Consider the following 14,630-nt stretch of genomic DNA (forward strand, 5'->3'; position numbering starts at 1 on the left):
TGCTGGGGGAAGGAGAACTCCCTCCCAGGCAACCTGATTCCCCGGGCCTGAATATTGAGCACCAGAGCAAGACGAGACCCTTGTGCTTCTTGGAGTTCACAGACCAGTGTGAGGACTGGAGAAGATGTCAGATGGTGGGTGCCATGAATAAGGAAAACGAACGCTGGGATGGAGAATGTGTGGTCAGGGCAGGCCTCAGTGAGTCAGGCCTGGATGGAGGGACGGAGTATTCCAGGCAGAGGAACAGGGCTTGCAAAGTCCCGGAGGCAGGAACAAGCCCTGCTGTTGCGGAAAAGCTGCTGCAGAAAAGCTGCCTTGTGCGGCCAGAGCAAAGACAGCGAGGGCCCGGTGGGCATGGTGGGCTTGGGGCGGGAGAAGTGGGCGGGGGGTGGCCATATGGGGCATTTTAGGCTGCGGGCTTGGATTTTAGGAGAGGCGGGCCACCGTCCAAGGGTTTTGAGAACGGACGTCCGTGGACAGCGGAGACCGCGGGACCCCCGGAGAGTGCGGTTTGCGCTAGCTGGAGGGAGGCGGGGCCGGGAAGAGCCGCGACGGACCCCGCCCCCGGGGCTGGGGCCCGTGACGTCCCGCCTCCGGCCCCGCCCGCGCAGCCCGGGGCCCGCGCGCCTGCGGTCGGAGGTTGTTGGTGTTCGCGTCCATGGCAGCCGCGCTGCTCGCCCGGGCCTGCGGCCCCAGCCTCCGAGGTGAGTGCGCTCCCGCTCCGCTCAGCGGGGCGGCGGCCCGGGCCGGCCGGGCTCTCCCCGGCAACGGCGGGAGGGCGGGCGGCGCCCCCTCCGGGAGCGCGCGCGGCCTTTGCCCTAGTTGGGCCGCTGCTGGCGCCTGCGCGGCCCCGGCTCCTGTTCCGACCCCCGCCTGCGGCCCGGCTCTCGCAGTCGTATCAGCGCCCCGAGCGTCATTTCCCCGCCCCCTCAGGTCCGGGGTGCGTCCCTCCTCCCGAGCCAGGCCTGGGATTGAACCCTGACCCTGGGACTTTGACCTTGGACGAGACGTTCGGCCCGTCCTCCTCATATGGCGGGCGCGTGGGTAAAATGGTCCCGCCAATGTGTTACTGTTCTCAGGGAGTTGTTACAAGGGTCGAATTAGACACAGCCTGTGTAACACACTCAGTTCAGCGCCTGGCATATGGTGCCCAGTGAATGTTAGGTCTTCACACTGCGCTTCATACTGCACCTTTCCCAGCTTCTTTCTCTCCCTGTAGCCGCAGTGACACACGTGGCCAGGGCTTCCTTTGCCTGGCCAGAGACCCAACTCACCCTGCAGGACTGCAATAAGGGGACCCCCCCCCCCCCCATTGAGGTCTGTCTCTGTCAGGCCCTGTGCTGAGTGCTGCAGTCAGGATCTCTTTACCCCTTCCACCCCCAGGAGCTAAGTACTGTTGGCCTCCACATTTTCTGGGAACTGAGACCCAGTGAAGTTAAGATCCTTGCCTAAGGACACAAAGCTGTCTTATTACCATTAGTGTCCTAATGGGATAGTTGTGTGCAAAGTGTTTAGTAAGTGGAGAAAGCATTCCGTTGGTGTGCATTTCTCCACAGCAGCACTATTGACATGTTGGGCCGATGATTCTTTTATTTTGTACTTTAAAAAAAAAATTTTAGGGGCGCCTGGGTGGCGCAGTCGGTTAAGCGTCCGACTTCGGCCAGGTCACGATCTCGCGGTCCGTGAGTTCGAGCCCCGCGTCGGGCTCTGGGCTGATGGCTCAGAGCCTGGAGCCTGTTTCCGATTCTGTGTCTCCCTCTCTCTCTGCCCCTCCCCTGTTCATGCTCTATCTCTCTCTGTCCCAAAAATAAATAAACATTGAAAAAAAAATATTAAAAAAAAAAATTTTAGAGATAGGGAGTGAATGTGAGCTGAGGAGGGGGGCGGAGGGAGAGACAAACTTTTTATTTTCCTATTAAAAATTTTTTTTAGGGGCGCCTGGGTGGCGCAGTCGGTTAAGCGTCCGACTTCAGCCAGGTCACGATCTCGCGGTCCGTGAGTTCGAGCCCCGCGTCGGGCTCTGGGCTGATGGCTCAGAGCCTGGAGCCTGTTTCCAATTCTGTGTCTCCCTCTCTCTCTGCCCCTCCCCCGTTCATGCTCTGTCTCTCTCTGTCCCAAAAATAAATAAACGTTGAAAAAAAAAAATTTTAAAATTTTTTTTAATGTTTATTTTGAGAGAGTGGGGGAGGGGCAGACACAGAGCCCGATGTGGGGCTCTATCTCAGGAACTGTGAGATCATGACCTGAGCTGAAATCAAGAGTCCAATGCTTAACTGACTGAGCCACTCAGGTGCCCTGAGAGACAGAATCTTTTTTTTTTTTTTTTTTTTTTTTTTTGAGAGACCATCTTAAGCAGGCTCTACACTCAGCGTGGAGCTGGCCGCAGAACTCGATCCCACAACCCTAGGATCATGACCTGAGCCAAAATCAAGAGTCAGATGCTCAACCGACTGAGCCACCCAGACATCCCTGGGCAGATAATCCTTTGTTGTGGGATCTGTTCTGTACATTGTAGTAGGGTGTTAGTACCCCTGGCCCCTACCCAGTTCACAGCAGTAGCATTTCGCTCTTCAGGTGTAACGACCAGAATTGTTTCCAGACGTTGCCAGATGTCCTTTGGGACATTCCTGGTGGAGGCCCACCAAGTCATTGGTTTATGATGGTGATGATGATGCAATCCCTTTCCACCAACACCTGTTCTTGCCGGCAGCTCTGCGTCCTTGGGACTGGCGTCAGTTGCACACTATCTACCAGTCTGTGGAACTTCCCGAGACGCACCAGATGCTGCGTCAGACGTGCCGGGAATTTGCCGAGAAGGAGCTGGTTCCCATTGCCGCCCAGGTGGACAAGGAGCATCGCTTCCCGACAGCCCAGGTGAGAGTTCCAACCTCAGCAGCCCCTGATGGTGGTCTGCCAGCTGCTCCTGGATGTGTGGGGACAGTGACAGCCAGAGGCACCGAGACTCCCAAGCCAGGAACCCTGGGACCCAGAAAATGTTGTGGAGGTTTCCTTCGTTCAGCACGAGGCCTGGATTTAACTTCTGGAATAACAGTAATAATGGTGCGTGGTCGGCGTGCTCACTGTGTGCCAGGCCTTGTGCCTATAGTAAGAGTTAACGCTTGCAGGGTGCTTGGCATGGTTCTGAGGTGTGCCAGCCCATCCGAGTCTCACCGTAGCCCTGTGAGGTGAGGGTACTGGTATCCTACATCCGGTTGTGTGGTTGGTGAACCCAGAGGGACTCAAGGGTTCAATAATGGGCCCCAGATCACGGAGCTCGGGAGTTGCACAGCTAGGCCTGGGACCCAGCTCTTCGCCAGACCCGGAGCTCTCAGTGCGAGTGCTCTTTCCCTTGACGTCGGCGCATCTGTAATTTCACGTTTAAGATGTTCCTGCCGTAGGGGCGCCTGGGTGCCTCAGGAGGTTAAGCGTCCAACTCTTGATTTCAGCTCGGGTCGTGATCTCACGGTTTGTGAGATCAAGCCCCACGTCGGGCTCTGCACTGACAGCAACGCCCTGCTTGGGATTCTCTGTCTCCCTCTCTCTGCCCCCCCCGCCCCCCCACCTCCAGTAAATAAACTTTAAAAAAAAAAGCTGTTCCTGCTGTATTCCCGGGCCTGGCAAGCCATGTGGCACATGGTATAAATATCCAACAGCTATTTGTTCAGTCAATAACTTGTAAAAGAGGAAACCTTTCTGGCCTCTTCTCTTGGCCTGTTTTTTTCACTCTTAAGGAGTTCAAGAGTTGCCATCCATGTCTTCTGGGGCCACTTTTCCAGCTTAGAAAATACTGTGCTGATCACAGCATATTGGGCACTGTGCTTAGAACCATGGCAGTCCCTGGGGGAGCTCCAGGTATAGTAGAACCTGGCATTCTGGGCACTGGCATCAGGGGGATAACTTTTGAGTTGTTGAGTACTTCATGTGCACCTTTTTAGTCTAGTCCTGAGGACGTCCTCACCTGCAAGTCTAATCTCCATTTTGCTTCTAGAATGCTCACAAGGATTAAGTGGGGTAATGCCTGTCAAATTCTGGTGCCTCCTGGCCCTTGGGAAATGGTAGCTATTATTAATACCATTACGTTGAGAAATTTGAGGCAGAGGTAAAGTGATTTTCCAGGGTTACTGATCCGTGGTGCTAGACTTCATATCTCAAGTCTGGCTGGCTCCAAAACCCTTCTCCATCCACACTATCCACGTGGTTGTTCCAGAAGCCCTGCTGGCAGGCAGGGAAGCCCCCTTCTAGTTGGGAATATTCCCGTCAAAGGTCTAAGCTGCCCTTCTGCCCTCTGTACCCACATGCCCTGCTCTCAGTAACCTTATCTGGCAGTTTCCCTTCACCTTTCGGTGCCGTTAATGGAGATGTGAACAAACGCCATCTCTCTGCAGACAGAGGATGGGAGTGAACGGATGACCATTGACAAGCAGGAAGAGCTCAGAGGCGCTCTCCCCAGAGCAGTTATGTGAGTGTGGCTGTGTGCTGGGGCTTTTCCTACCAAAAGACAGTCGGCTTGATTTACTTTTCCTATCCTATTCCTACATTCCCTCAAATTCTTACTAATATTACAGACAGATTTGCTCTGGGCAAGAAAGCTGGCAATAGAAACAGACTTTTTGACGAGCTCCTCTGAACTAATCCTCTGGCTTTATAATCTCCTCCCTGCTTCCTGGTGCTGGGTATTTTTCAAGCTAACCCTCCGGAATAGGGGCAGACACAGGTATGGGGGGAGGAGACCATGGGCGGCAGGCAGCCTCCTTCTCTCTGGCAGGTGGGGGCAGCTCATCAGGATCTGCCGAATGCACGGCCTGGCTCAGAGTCGCGATGGCATCTGTATTTGGGTCTGTGTTGGTCAGGGTGTTTTCATGTCTGTGATGTCATCAAATTGTCCCGAGTCCTGCTGTTATTATCCCCTTTTCGTAGATGACAAAGGAGCCGTTGTTTGAATTGCCTGGGGTTGCAGAGCTAGGAAGGAGTTGTGCTAAATCTTCGGATTTTGCCACCACCCCGCTTGTCTTGGTGGCTGATGGGATTATGGAGGTTAATCAGTACTGGACTCCCTTGGCCACGGATTGAGGAGGCCTGCTGGGTTTTTGCTTCCTCCCCCTCTGTGTTTCGGGGAGTGGGGGGGGGGGGGTGCTCATCTCCCAGTTGCAGCAGGAAGGCCAGGGCTTAAGCGGGCAGAGGGAACAGAGCTCGAGCCACACAGAGGATATGGCAGGTTGTGGAATTCAAGATAATAATCCCACTAGTGTTTCCAGATAAAATAGAGATAGGAACAGGAATAACTATCATTTAGGGGTTACCGTATTCTAGGTGCTTATGCCTTACATCTTCGGCACAACACTCTGGGGGTAGTTACTTAAATTATCTTCAGTTTTTAGATGAAAACGGAAGCCACGGGTTAAGCTGCTTGCTTCCCAGTCACACATACAGAGTCAGTAGGAGTCTATAGACTCCTGAGCCCGGCCTGGCCTATAGTAGATGCTTAGTTAATGATTTCTAATATTTTTTCACCACCGCCCAGAAATGTGGGTTTATGGGGGAAGGGTCAAGGGGAGAAGAATTGGGGGAGGCAGACCAACTATTAGGTGGAAGGCTGGTGCCAATTTCTGGTCACTTGGCTGGTTTGGGAACCTAAGTTCAACTTCATTCTTCCTGGGTCCAAACCAAAAAAAAGAAAAAAGAAGAAAAAAAGGTGTAAATATACACTTACAATGTTATTTTGTCATAAAGGGAAGCAAGAAATAAAATGGTGTTTCAACTGATTTTGGACTCACCAAACTTTATGTGTAGAAAACTGAGCCCGGGCACCTGGCTGGCTCAGTCAGGAGAGCATGCGACTCTTGATCTCAGGGTCATGAGTTCAAGCCCCCTGATAGGTGTGGAGCATACAAAACAAAACAAAACAGCCCCATTTCTTCTTCACTCAGTGACTGTTTATTGAGTAACTTTAATAGACCAGGTGCAACACCTCGTCTTTTTCATGCCCTGGCAGGTGATGGTGCTACGCTGACCTGGTTAGCCACATAGAAACCTCTAGGGCCCTACCCCATTTTCTTCTTCCTCATAGCCACTGACTCTTGTTAATTCCACCCTGGAAATGTGTCCTGATTGCCACCTCCCATGTGTCTCAAGCAAACTTCATCGGTCTGTGTTCCGGGAGCATCCCGTTCATAACCCATGATCCTGGTTGTGCTCAGCACATCGCCGGGCGTATGTCTTCCAGCACGGATGTTGCAGGCAGTGAGCTCCTATTTGTGTTTGCACGTCCCTGTGCACACAACACCTTGCTCTCAATGAGTGCTCGACCTTCAGCAGATGGTCGCCCAGCTGTCAGGTAGCCCCGAATGTCCTTGCTGCATCAGCTCGGAGCACCCACGAGCCGACAGCGGACACTAGAGGCGGCGGCCAACGGGGCCTCTTTCCCTCGAATACGCAGCCAATCTCCAACAGGCTGGGAGATTTGATTCTTCTAAGGGGGTTAGTTTGGGCTCTAGTGAGCACACACATACTTAGGATCCATTTGATTTGTAAAAATGTGAGCTCTAGAGGCGACTTGAGGCATTGACTTTATATGAAGTACCTGCTCAGCGCCTCCCAAACCCAAGGCAGGCGGTGCCGAAGGCTCGTTCCGTCGCAACCAGGAAAGGGGTGTTACTCTTTCTCGTGTCTTGGGAGTTTGGAGACCAGTAGGCTTGGCCTTGTCGGGGCTGGTGCCTCTCTTTGGGTTGCAGGTCTGGCTCACAGACACAAGAGACCGAGGGTGGCCATATGAGTAGCTCCGGGAGGTTCCCCTTGGGACGACTCTGAAGCCCAGGCCCCTCTGCTGGTAGCCGGTGGCCATCCGTGCACTTAGATCGGAAACGATTTCTACCACTGGACACGTGTTCTTTATGTTTCTGCTGCTTTCCATCTTGGCCCTGCTTTCTTTCTCTTTTTGATGATACTGCGTGTTCTTTCCACGGCCCCGCTGGTTCTTTCCCTCGATGCCGGCCTCTTTTCCAGGACACACTTGGGTGAGCGCACCTCGTGGCCATTACTGCTTCTGCCTCCGTATTGTTCCTAGAACATTCCTGCCTCTGGCCGTAACCTTTTGCCAGAGTTCTCACAATCTGCTTCAGAATAGAAAGGTTGGAAAGGGCAGCCCCAGGCTCCAGCCATCCCTGATGAAACTGGGGGAACCTGGTTGTGTGCAGGCTCTGGGCCTGGCGTGGGTGAGTGCCTGCCCTCAAGCGTGTTGGGGCTGGAGGTTTTTCAAGCAGACACTGATGGCAGGAGGTGGGGGAGGAGGGGACATGGGTGAGACTCTCAAGAGGAATGACCGGTCAGGGGTGCAGTGATCTCCTACAGTGACAGCTGCCTGGATAGCCAGTGGGAGGCGCTGCGGAGGGGAGTGTGCCCGGAACTCTGGCTTCCTTGTAGCGGAGACTTGGCTTGATTCCTTGTGTCCTGGAACCACACCTGGGATTTGGGTTTCCTTTTTGTTTCCGGGGATGAGGTGGAGTTGTGGGACGTTGGACTAATCCGACCTTTCTTCTGGGCCGAACCCGGAAGGGCTGTGGCATGAGGAGGAGGTTGGGTGGCACTGGTAGGTTGCATGGGGCAGTTTTGCCGGTAGGCCAGAGAGAGCCTTCCAGCGGGGTGCCCTTCTAGGCTCGCGCATGCGTCCTGGAGGCCTGCGTGTTTCCGGCACCCGGTGGAGTGTGGCCCGGACTCCTAACCCGGCACCACGTTTCTCCCCCTGGCATGGGTGAGTTGGCTACCTTCAAGTGTGGGTCTGATGGTTTCTGTTTGGAGGCCACACTCGTGCTGGCACAGCGTCCTGTGAGGCCCCACATGGGTTCAGATCAGCGCTGAGTAGGTCACTCTGCCTTGAACCCCCGCCCCCCCCCCCCCCCCCGGGTGCTTCCCACCTGCTGAAGCGATACAGCATCTCCGAGCAGGCCGCTGCCCCCCTCTGACGGCAGGTGTGCGGTCAGCACAGAACATTTGTCTTTTCAGCGGTTCTCGAAGTGACACACCCCTGGCGCCTCTGGGTACTTTATCACCGTCTGTTAGTTTCCTCTTGCTGGTGTCCACAGACTAGCGGCTTGAAACAACACCACGTTATTATCTGACAGCTCCTGGAGATCAAAAATCTGATGTGGGACCCGCTGGGCTGAGAGCCGCATGCTGGCCGGGCCGCTTTCTTCTGGCGGTTCCAGAGAAGGGGCCATCTCCGTTCTCCGACCCTCCTGTCTCCCTCTTTCCCTTGTAAGGACCCTGGAGATGACATTGGGGCCCCCTGGGTAATCCAGGGTAACCCCCATCTCACCAGCCTTAATCTCACCTGCAGAGCCTCCCACCCATGTCGCCCCCCTGTGGCTGCAGAGCTTCATTGCAGTTGCGGCTCTGCAGCTCGCTGCCTTTCGGCAGACACTTGTGGTCTTTCCAGAGTGGCGGAGGGGAGTAAGGTCACCCCAGGTGTGGAGTCTTACAGGAGAGTCTCCCCGCGAGCGGTTCAAGGCAGAATCTGGTAAGAGATTCATAGAGGGGCGCACAGATCGTTATGGAAGTGCCCCTCCTCCCATCCATTCTTGTCCAGACGCCAACTTGTCAGCTACTTAATGATAGTAAGTGCCATTCACTGATCAGCTTGTGCCGGCACTGGGCTCAGCATTTTATATATATTGTCTCAGTCCTCAAACAGGTCTGTGACGAAGATCCTATTTGCAGAGGAAGTGTAACAATTTTATAATCATGGAAACAATATTATAGAAAAGTGAGAAGATATTGTGAACATTCTTATGTTCGCTTCTTTTAAGTTAAAATAACGTAAGAACACGGTTACAAGAATCTAGTGACATAGAGGGGCTCGTGGAAAGCAACGGTGCCCTTCTCCTCCCCCCGCCCCTGCTGCTCCCCACAGTCACTTGGTTTTATCTGCTTCTTTTTGAAGCTCGGTAGGTTGTGTGTGGTCCCCGTTGGGCAGAAGGAAAGCAGGCTGAAGGAGGGTAGGCAGTTCGTCCCAGGTCAGAGGGGCGGAGCTGGGTGGTGTGCTGAGCTGGTTATGGCCCTGGGGTCACGGCCCGGGGTGCAGTCCAGCTGCACTGCCTCCGGGCTCTGGCCCCGAGCAGGTTGCTTCATGTGTCTGAGCTCTGGAAAGACTCAGATGCAGAGCTGGGCACGTAGTAGTCACTTGATGGTTGACCATTACTAGTATTGTTGTCCTGCATCAGAAATTCCAAACTCTTACCACTTATTCGCTCTTTCACGGGCACTGGGGATAGCACAGTGGGCAGACAGCAGTCTCTGCCGTCATGGTCAGGGAGAAGGATCGTAACCGAAACCAGCAGGGTAATAGGTGTGAACCTGCACCCGCCTAAGCACCGCATTGGAAAGGCGGAGATTCTGGGAGGGCACGCAGTTAGAGGACAGAGACGGCAGCTGGAAGAAGCGAGGCTCGAGCTGAGGTCTGAAAGGAAGGAGGCCGCAACAACTCATTTGCAGATGATCGGAAACAGCATGTGCAAAGACCCTGTGGTGGGGCGGCAGAGTATGTGCGTGGGGCTGAGAAGGTCAGTATGACACTATGCTGCCCTGCTCCTTACCTTGGAGGCCCCTGAAGGCTTCCTGTACCTTCTGCCTGCTCGCTGGCTGTGGCTGCGGCTGCAGACACAGAGGTGAGCCAGTGTGGAGTGTGGGGGCACAACAGCTTCAGTCCACGGTGCTGTCATGCAGACCTCAGCTGAGGCTGGGTCTTCAGTGTCTGGATTCGGGCATCATGGGGTGGGTGGATGGGGCCACATGGCCTGTTTGTGCAGACACCGGCTCAGGAGCTAAGGGGTGCTCGCCCGACGGCCCTTGCCATGACATCCTTCTTTGGGGCCAGGTGAAGAAGATGGGCGAGCTCGGGCTTCTGGCCATGGATGTGCCCGAGGAGCTAAATGGTGCCGGCCTTGATTACCTGGCCTATGCCATTGCCATGGAGGAGATCAGTCGGGGCTGTGCCTCTACAGGAGTCATCATGAGTGTCAACAACGTGAGTTCCCTCTCCTGGGTCCCTGGGACACACAGGTGGAGGGGAGGCTCCCGTGGGCAGGTGGGCACCCTGGCTATGTGTCCAGGCACCCTGGGCACAGCCAGGCCTTGGTGCCCAGCCCCCAACCTCCTCTGGGCTTGGTCCTTTCAGGTAGGGCCCTGGAGAGAACAGGTCTTGGGGTGGGGTCCACAGGCAGGCAGGTGGCCTCTGACTGCCTCCCTGCGCCCACCCCCTCCAGTCCCTCTACTTGGGGCCTCTCCTGAAGTTCGGCTCCAAGGAGCAGAAGCAGCTGTGGATTACCCCTTTTACCGGTGGTGACAAAATTGGCTGCTTTGCACTCAGTGAACCAGGTACCACGGTGGGACAGCGGTCGGCCCCCATCCCCTCACCTCAGGGTCAGAGTGACGGACTTGGGTTGGAGCTGGGTTGTCCCCCAGGGCAGAGGCAGGAGGGGGGCCCGCGAGAGGCGAGGGCACAGGTCTTCCGTGCGGGCCGCCTGGGAGGGACCAAGGAGCACGCAGTCACCTCAGCTGAGCCAGTGAGGGATGCCTGGCTCTGGGGTCCCTTCGGGTTGAAGATGCCCTGCTGTGCCACCCCCCTCCCCTCCTGGACTAGTCTCCGAGGACTCTGGGAGCTGGTGCGACCTGGGAGCTTTCTGTTAGGAGCCAGAACCCTGATTCTTTGGAGGCCAGGTGGCAGGGGCCTCGTGCTCACAAGTCGGGGGTGGGTGGAACCCGGGTCCCCTGCTTGCTGGTGGCAGCGCCCTTTGCGGGGTGGAGGCGGTGGATTCTGAGTCTGTGCATGGGGCAGGGAATGGCAGCGACGCAGGAGCCGCCTCCACCACCGCCCGAGCGGAGGGCAACTCGTGGGTCCTGAACGGCACCAAGGCCTGGATCACCAACGCGTGGGAGGCCTCCGCCACCGTGGTCTTTGCCAGCACAGACAGATCCTTGCACAACAAGGTGGGGACCCCAGGGGGAGGGTCGATGAGACCTCCGGGATGGAGACCTTTCGCAGTTTCTTCACCCGAATCCCCTCGGCTCCGTGGAGCTGTTCTGCTCTTGGCCACCTTGGGGCTGCCCCTTCCCCTCTCTGGCCGGTGGTTGGCCTGAGGCTGGAGTCTGCACCGTCCCCAGGGAGGCCAGCAGAGGGCGTCCCGGCCTGAGGTCTGAGGGAGGGAAGGGGCTGCTCGGTGTCTGGTGGGGGATCAAGGGGTGTGGCCTGGGCCAGCCCCTGAGAACCTCGATGGGTATGCCTCACAGGGCATCAGTGCCTTCTTGGTTCCCATGCCGACGCCTGGGCTCACGCTGGGGAAGAAGGAAGACAAGCTGGGCATCCGGGCCTCATCCACGGCCAACCTCATCTTTGAGGACTGCCACATCCCCAAGGACAACCTGCTGGGGGAGCTGGGGATGGGCTTCAAGATAGCCATGGTGAGCCCGGCAGTGGGGGCAGGGGCTCTGGGGCCCCGCTGGCCAGCCACTGACCGGGGCCTTCCCCACAGCAAACCCTGGACATGGGGCGCATTGGCATTGCCGCCCAGGCCCTGGGCATCGCCCAGGCCGCCCTCGATTGTGCTGTGAACTATGCCGAGAATCGCAAGGCCTTCGGGGCCCCCCTCACCAAGCTCCAGAGCATCCAGGTAACGAGTGGAGCCTAGCCTGGATGCCGGAGGGAGGGCAGCCCGGCCTTTCCTCTCCGGCTCCGAGGTGAGCTTTTACCTGCTTGCAGGCTCTCCCTCCTCCTCCCTCCTGTCCTGGGAGGGAGGGGTGGGGGGTTGGGGCGGCCACTGACTGAGGCGGGGCTGGGTTCTTGCAGTTCAAGCTGGCGGACATGGCCCTGGCCCTGGAGAGTGCCCGGCTGCTGACCTGGCGTGCTGCCATGTTGAAGGATAACAAGAAGCCTTTTACCAAGGTGCCTGTGGCAAGGGGGTCCCTGGGCATGGCCCAGAGCTTTGGTGTGCCGTGGGAGAAGTCCGGGTGGGGCCCCGCTTCCTTGGGCCTCGTAGGCTTACTGCTTCGAGGAGAGGCTCCCCAGGCCCGGCCTTGCTGAAGGGCCATGAGCTGGGGGCTCCTCCCCAAAGTAGTTTCTGACCCCACCGTCCCCTGTGCTTAGGAAGCAGCAATGGCCAAGCTGGCTGCGTCGGAGGCTGCAACTGCCATCAGCCACCAGGTGAGTGTCCTGGGTGCATGAAGAGGTGCCTGGGTGTGAGGTTCCCAACACTGAGTAGCTGAAAGTGGGCCGGTTACCCCTCCCTCGCTGGTCCCTTACTGTGGCCGATCCCGCCCCTGACACGGCCTTTTCCCTCCCGATCCCCTGCTTTCCCCTGCAGGCCATCCAGATCCTGGGTGGCATGGGCTACGTGACAGAGATGCCGGCCGAACGGCACTACCGCGACGCGCGCATCACTGAGATTTATGAAGGCACCAGCGAGATCCAGAGGCTGGTGATCGCTGGGCACCTGCTCAAGAGCTACCGGAGCTGAGCCCCACTCAGGTGCCAGGCTGACCTGAGGACCGAGGGGAAGGGGGCGGGAGCCATGAGGCCTTAGCCCTGGCTCCCATCAGGGATGCTGGGGGGGGGCGGTGGACAGGCGGAGGGCGTGCCTGCCCTCTGCTGTGGACTCACCTATTGCCCTCACTCTGCCCGCCCCAGACCAGACTGCCTGGGGGTTAAGTCTGGGAGAAAGGAACTGTGAGGGGCGGTGGCCAGCATCGGAGGACACCCATCTTCAGCTCGGTTTTTTGGCTCTGCTTCCTTTTAACGACCGTGCCTTGTTTTCTTCATCTGAGTGGACCTGGCCTCCTGGCGGCTGAGTTACCACCTTGGGGCCCCCATTTCCTTTCTCAGGTGGGCCAGGCTCTTGGCAGTGTCTGCTCCTCTCCCTGAGGTCAGGAGTCAGGGGGAGGAGTCGGCTGGGGGCCAGAATGACCGGGCCTCATTGTAGCACAAGTTGTGTTCTCCTCGGGGTTCCCAGGGACGTCTCGGGAAGGCTGTGTGGCTGGGTGACTGTGGAGGACCTGGCGCCCCATAACCCTGTACTTTGTGTGGGAAGGGCTCCGAATCACTCTTCGGGACAATTGAGCGTGGAAACTAATAAAGAATACCTGTGCTCTGGTCCTCACGTCCTTGTCTGGGTGCTGCTGGGGAGATGGCCCGCTGGTGGCTTCTGTTGCCCCGTGTGAGTATGAGTGTGTGTTTGCGTGTGTAAGGCTGACTGCAGGGGCGGCCGTCTGCACGGGAGAGCTCCGGGACCAGGCAGGGTTGACTCAGTTAAGGAGGATGCAGGGCTGGGGCTGGGGTGAGGGGCTAGGACCATGGCTGCCAGGTAGGGAGGCCAGGTCAGGGCCTCTGGGCCCATACTTGGGCCCAGCCCCCGAGCAGGAGGAAGGAGGGTGCCTGATGGGTGGGGAGGGGACCAGGGACTGGGCAAAGCTCAACAGGCCTGCAAACCTGGCTGTGGAAGGGGGGGCCTCGGCAGCGTCCTTTGCTCAGGGTGGCCATGCTGGAGCTGCTGGTGACGGGCCTGGTGTCCCCAGCTTTGAACGACTGCCGCCCAACATGATGAGGCAGTGGCAAGAAAAACGGAACAGAGACAGATTTCAGAGGAGCCGGGGTCGGCCCTCCCCGTGAGGCCTCTGGAGGGAACTGGAGGCAGAGCCGTGACCCATCTGGAGCCCCCATCGCGCGGGCGCCGACCGGCCGGGACCCTCTTGGTGGCGGAAGCTGCCGGGAGCCTGTGGCCCTATCCCCGGGCCCTTCCTTTGCTCCCACACGAGGGGCTGGCTGGGTGCGCCGCCCACTGCGGGTCCTGGAGGTCAGGTCAGCTCTGCGTGGCGGAGGGGCGCGCAAGCGCTGTGGGGCCGGGCCGCAGGTGTGCGGGCGTCCTGCTACCGAGCCGCACCTGTGGCCGCATGCGTCTTCCCCGCACGCTCTCTAGGTCAGTCTGTGGCCCCGGGCGGGCAGGCGGCAGGCGGACGGTGGACATCTGGGTGATCTGCGCCCCCTCCTGCTCCAGGTGAGCGCCCAGGGGCTTGGGTCCTAGCTCACACCCTCTTTGGGGCTCCCAGATCTGCCCCTGTCGCCGCCCTAGGCTCAGGTGCGAGCCTGAGGTGGGGGTTGCGGGTGGGATTCGGGGCTTCTCCCCAGCAGCGGCCAAGTTAGACCTACCCCAACCGAAGCAGATGAAGGTCTGTCACTCCCGAGACACCGACCCCACGAACAGCTGGGAAGGGGTGTTCCTGTGGCTCCCTGACCCCTTCAGCCAGATGGCACTGGCTCCTGGCCCAGCTGAAGGATGAGGGAACGGGCAGGTGGTTCATGTTGTCTGGGCCATTATTCTAGGTAGGGTGGGGGGTGAGGGAGTTTAATGATGTTGAGGCCCAAAGGGGAACAGAGGGAGCCCAAACTGAGCCTTAGCCCCGGGCAGGGGTAGTCCAGCTGGAACCCAGCTCTCCTCAGGACTCCGGCCCCTCCTGGTTTGGCTTTAGGCCCACCTGCCCCACCTGCTCCAAAGTGTGTGGGTCTTGAAGGGCCGACAGGCCTCGGGCTGGAGCTGCAGACACTGCTACTGAGTCAAAGGGCTGCACGCCAGGGGATGGGCCTGTTCATG

At 57.8% G+C, this 14,630-nt stretch overlaps 1 protein-coding gene across 1 annotated transcript; it reads left to right on the plus strand.

Annotated features, from left to right (window-relative positions):
- The first annotated feature begins 566 nt into the window (after window positions 1-566).
- Window positions 567-13,138, plus strand: ACADS (acyl-CoA dehydrogenase short chain). The gene is made up of 10 exons (XM_025933350.2): window positions 567-704; window positions 2,711-2,874; window positions 9,869-10,018; window positions 10,257-10,368; window positions 10,829-10,980; window positions 11,281-11,451; window positions 11,523-11,660; window positions 11,837-11,932; window positions 12,134-12,190; window positions 12,351-13,138. The coding sequence occupies exons 1-10, from the start codon at window positions 659-661 to the stop codon at window positions 12,501-12,503; spliced, it is 1,239 nt and encodes a 412-aa protein (XP_025789135.1). The 5' UTR covers window positions 567-658; the 3' UTR covers window positions 12,504-13,138.
- Window positions 13,139-14,630: the final 1,492 nt, after the last annotated feature.

This window comes from Puma concolor, chromosome D3 (genome assembly GCF_028749965.1).
Source record: "Puma concolor isolate L17-30 chromosome D3, mPumCon1.1.hap2, whole genome shotgun sequence".
Classification (NCBI taxonomy): domain Eukaryota; kingdom Metazoa; phylum Chordata; class Mammalia; order Carnivora; family Felidae; genus Puma; species Puma concolor.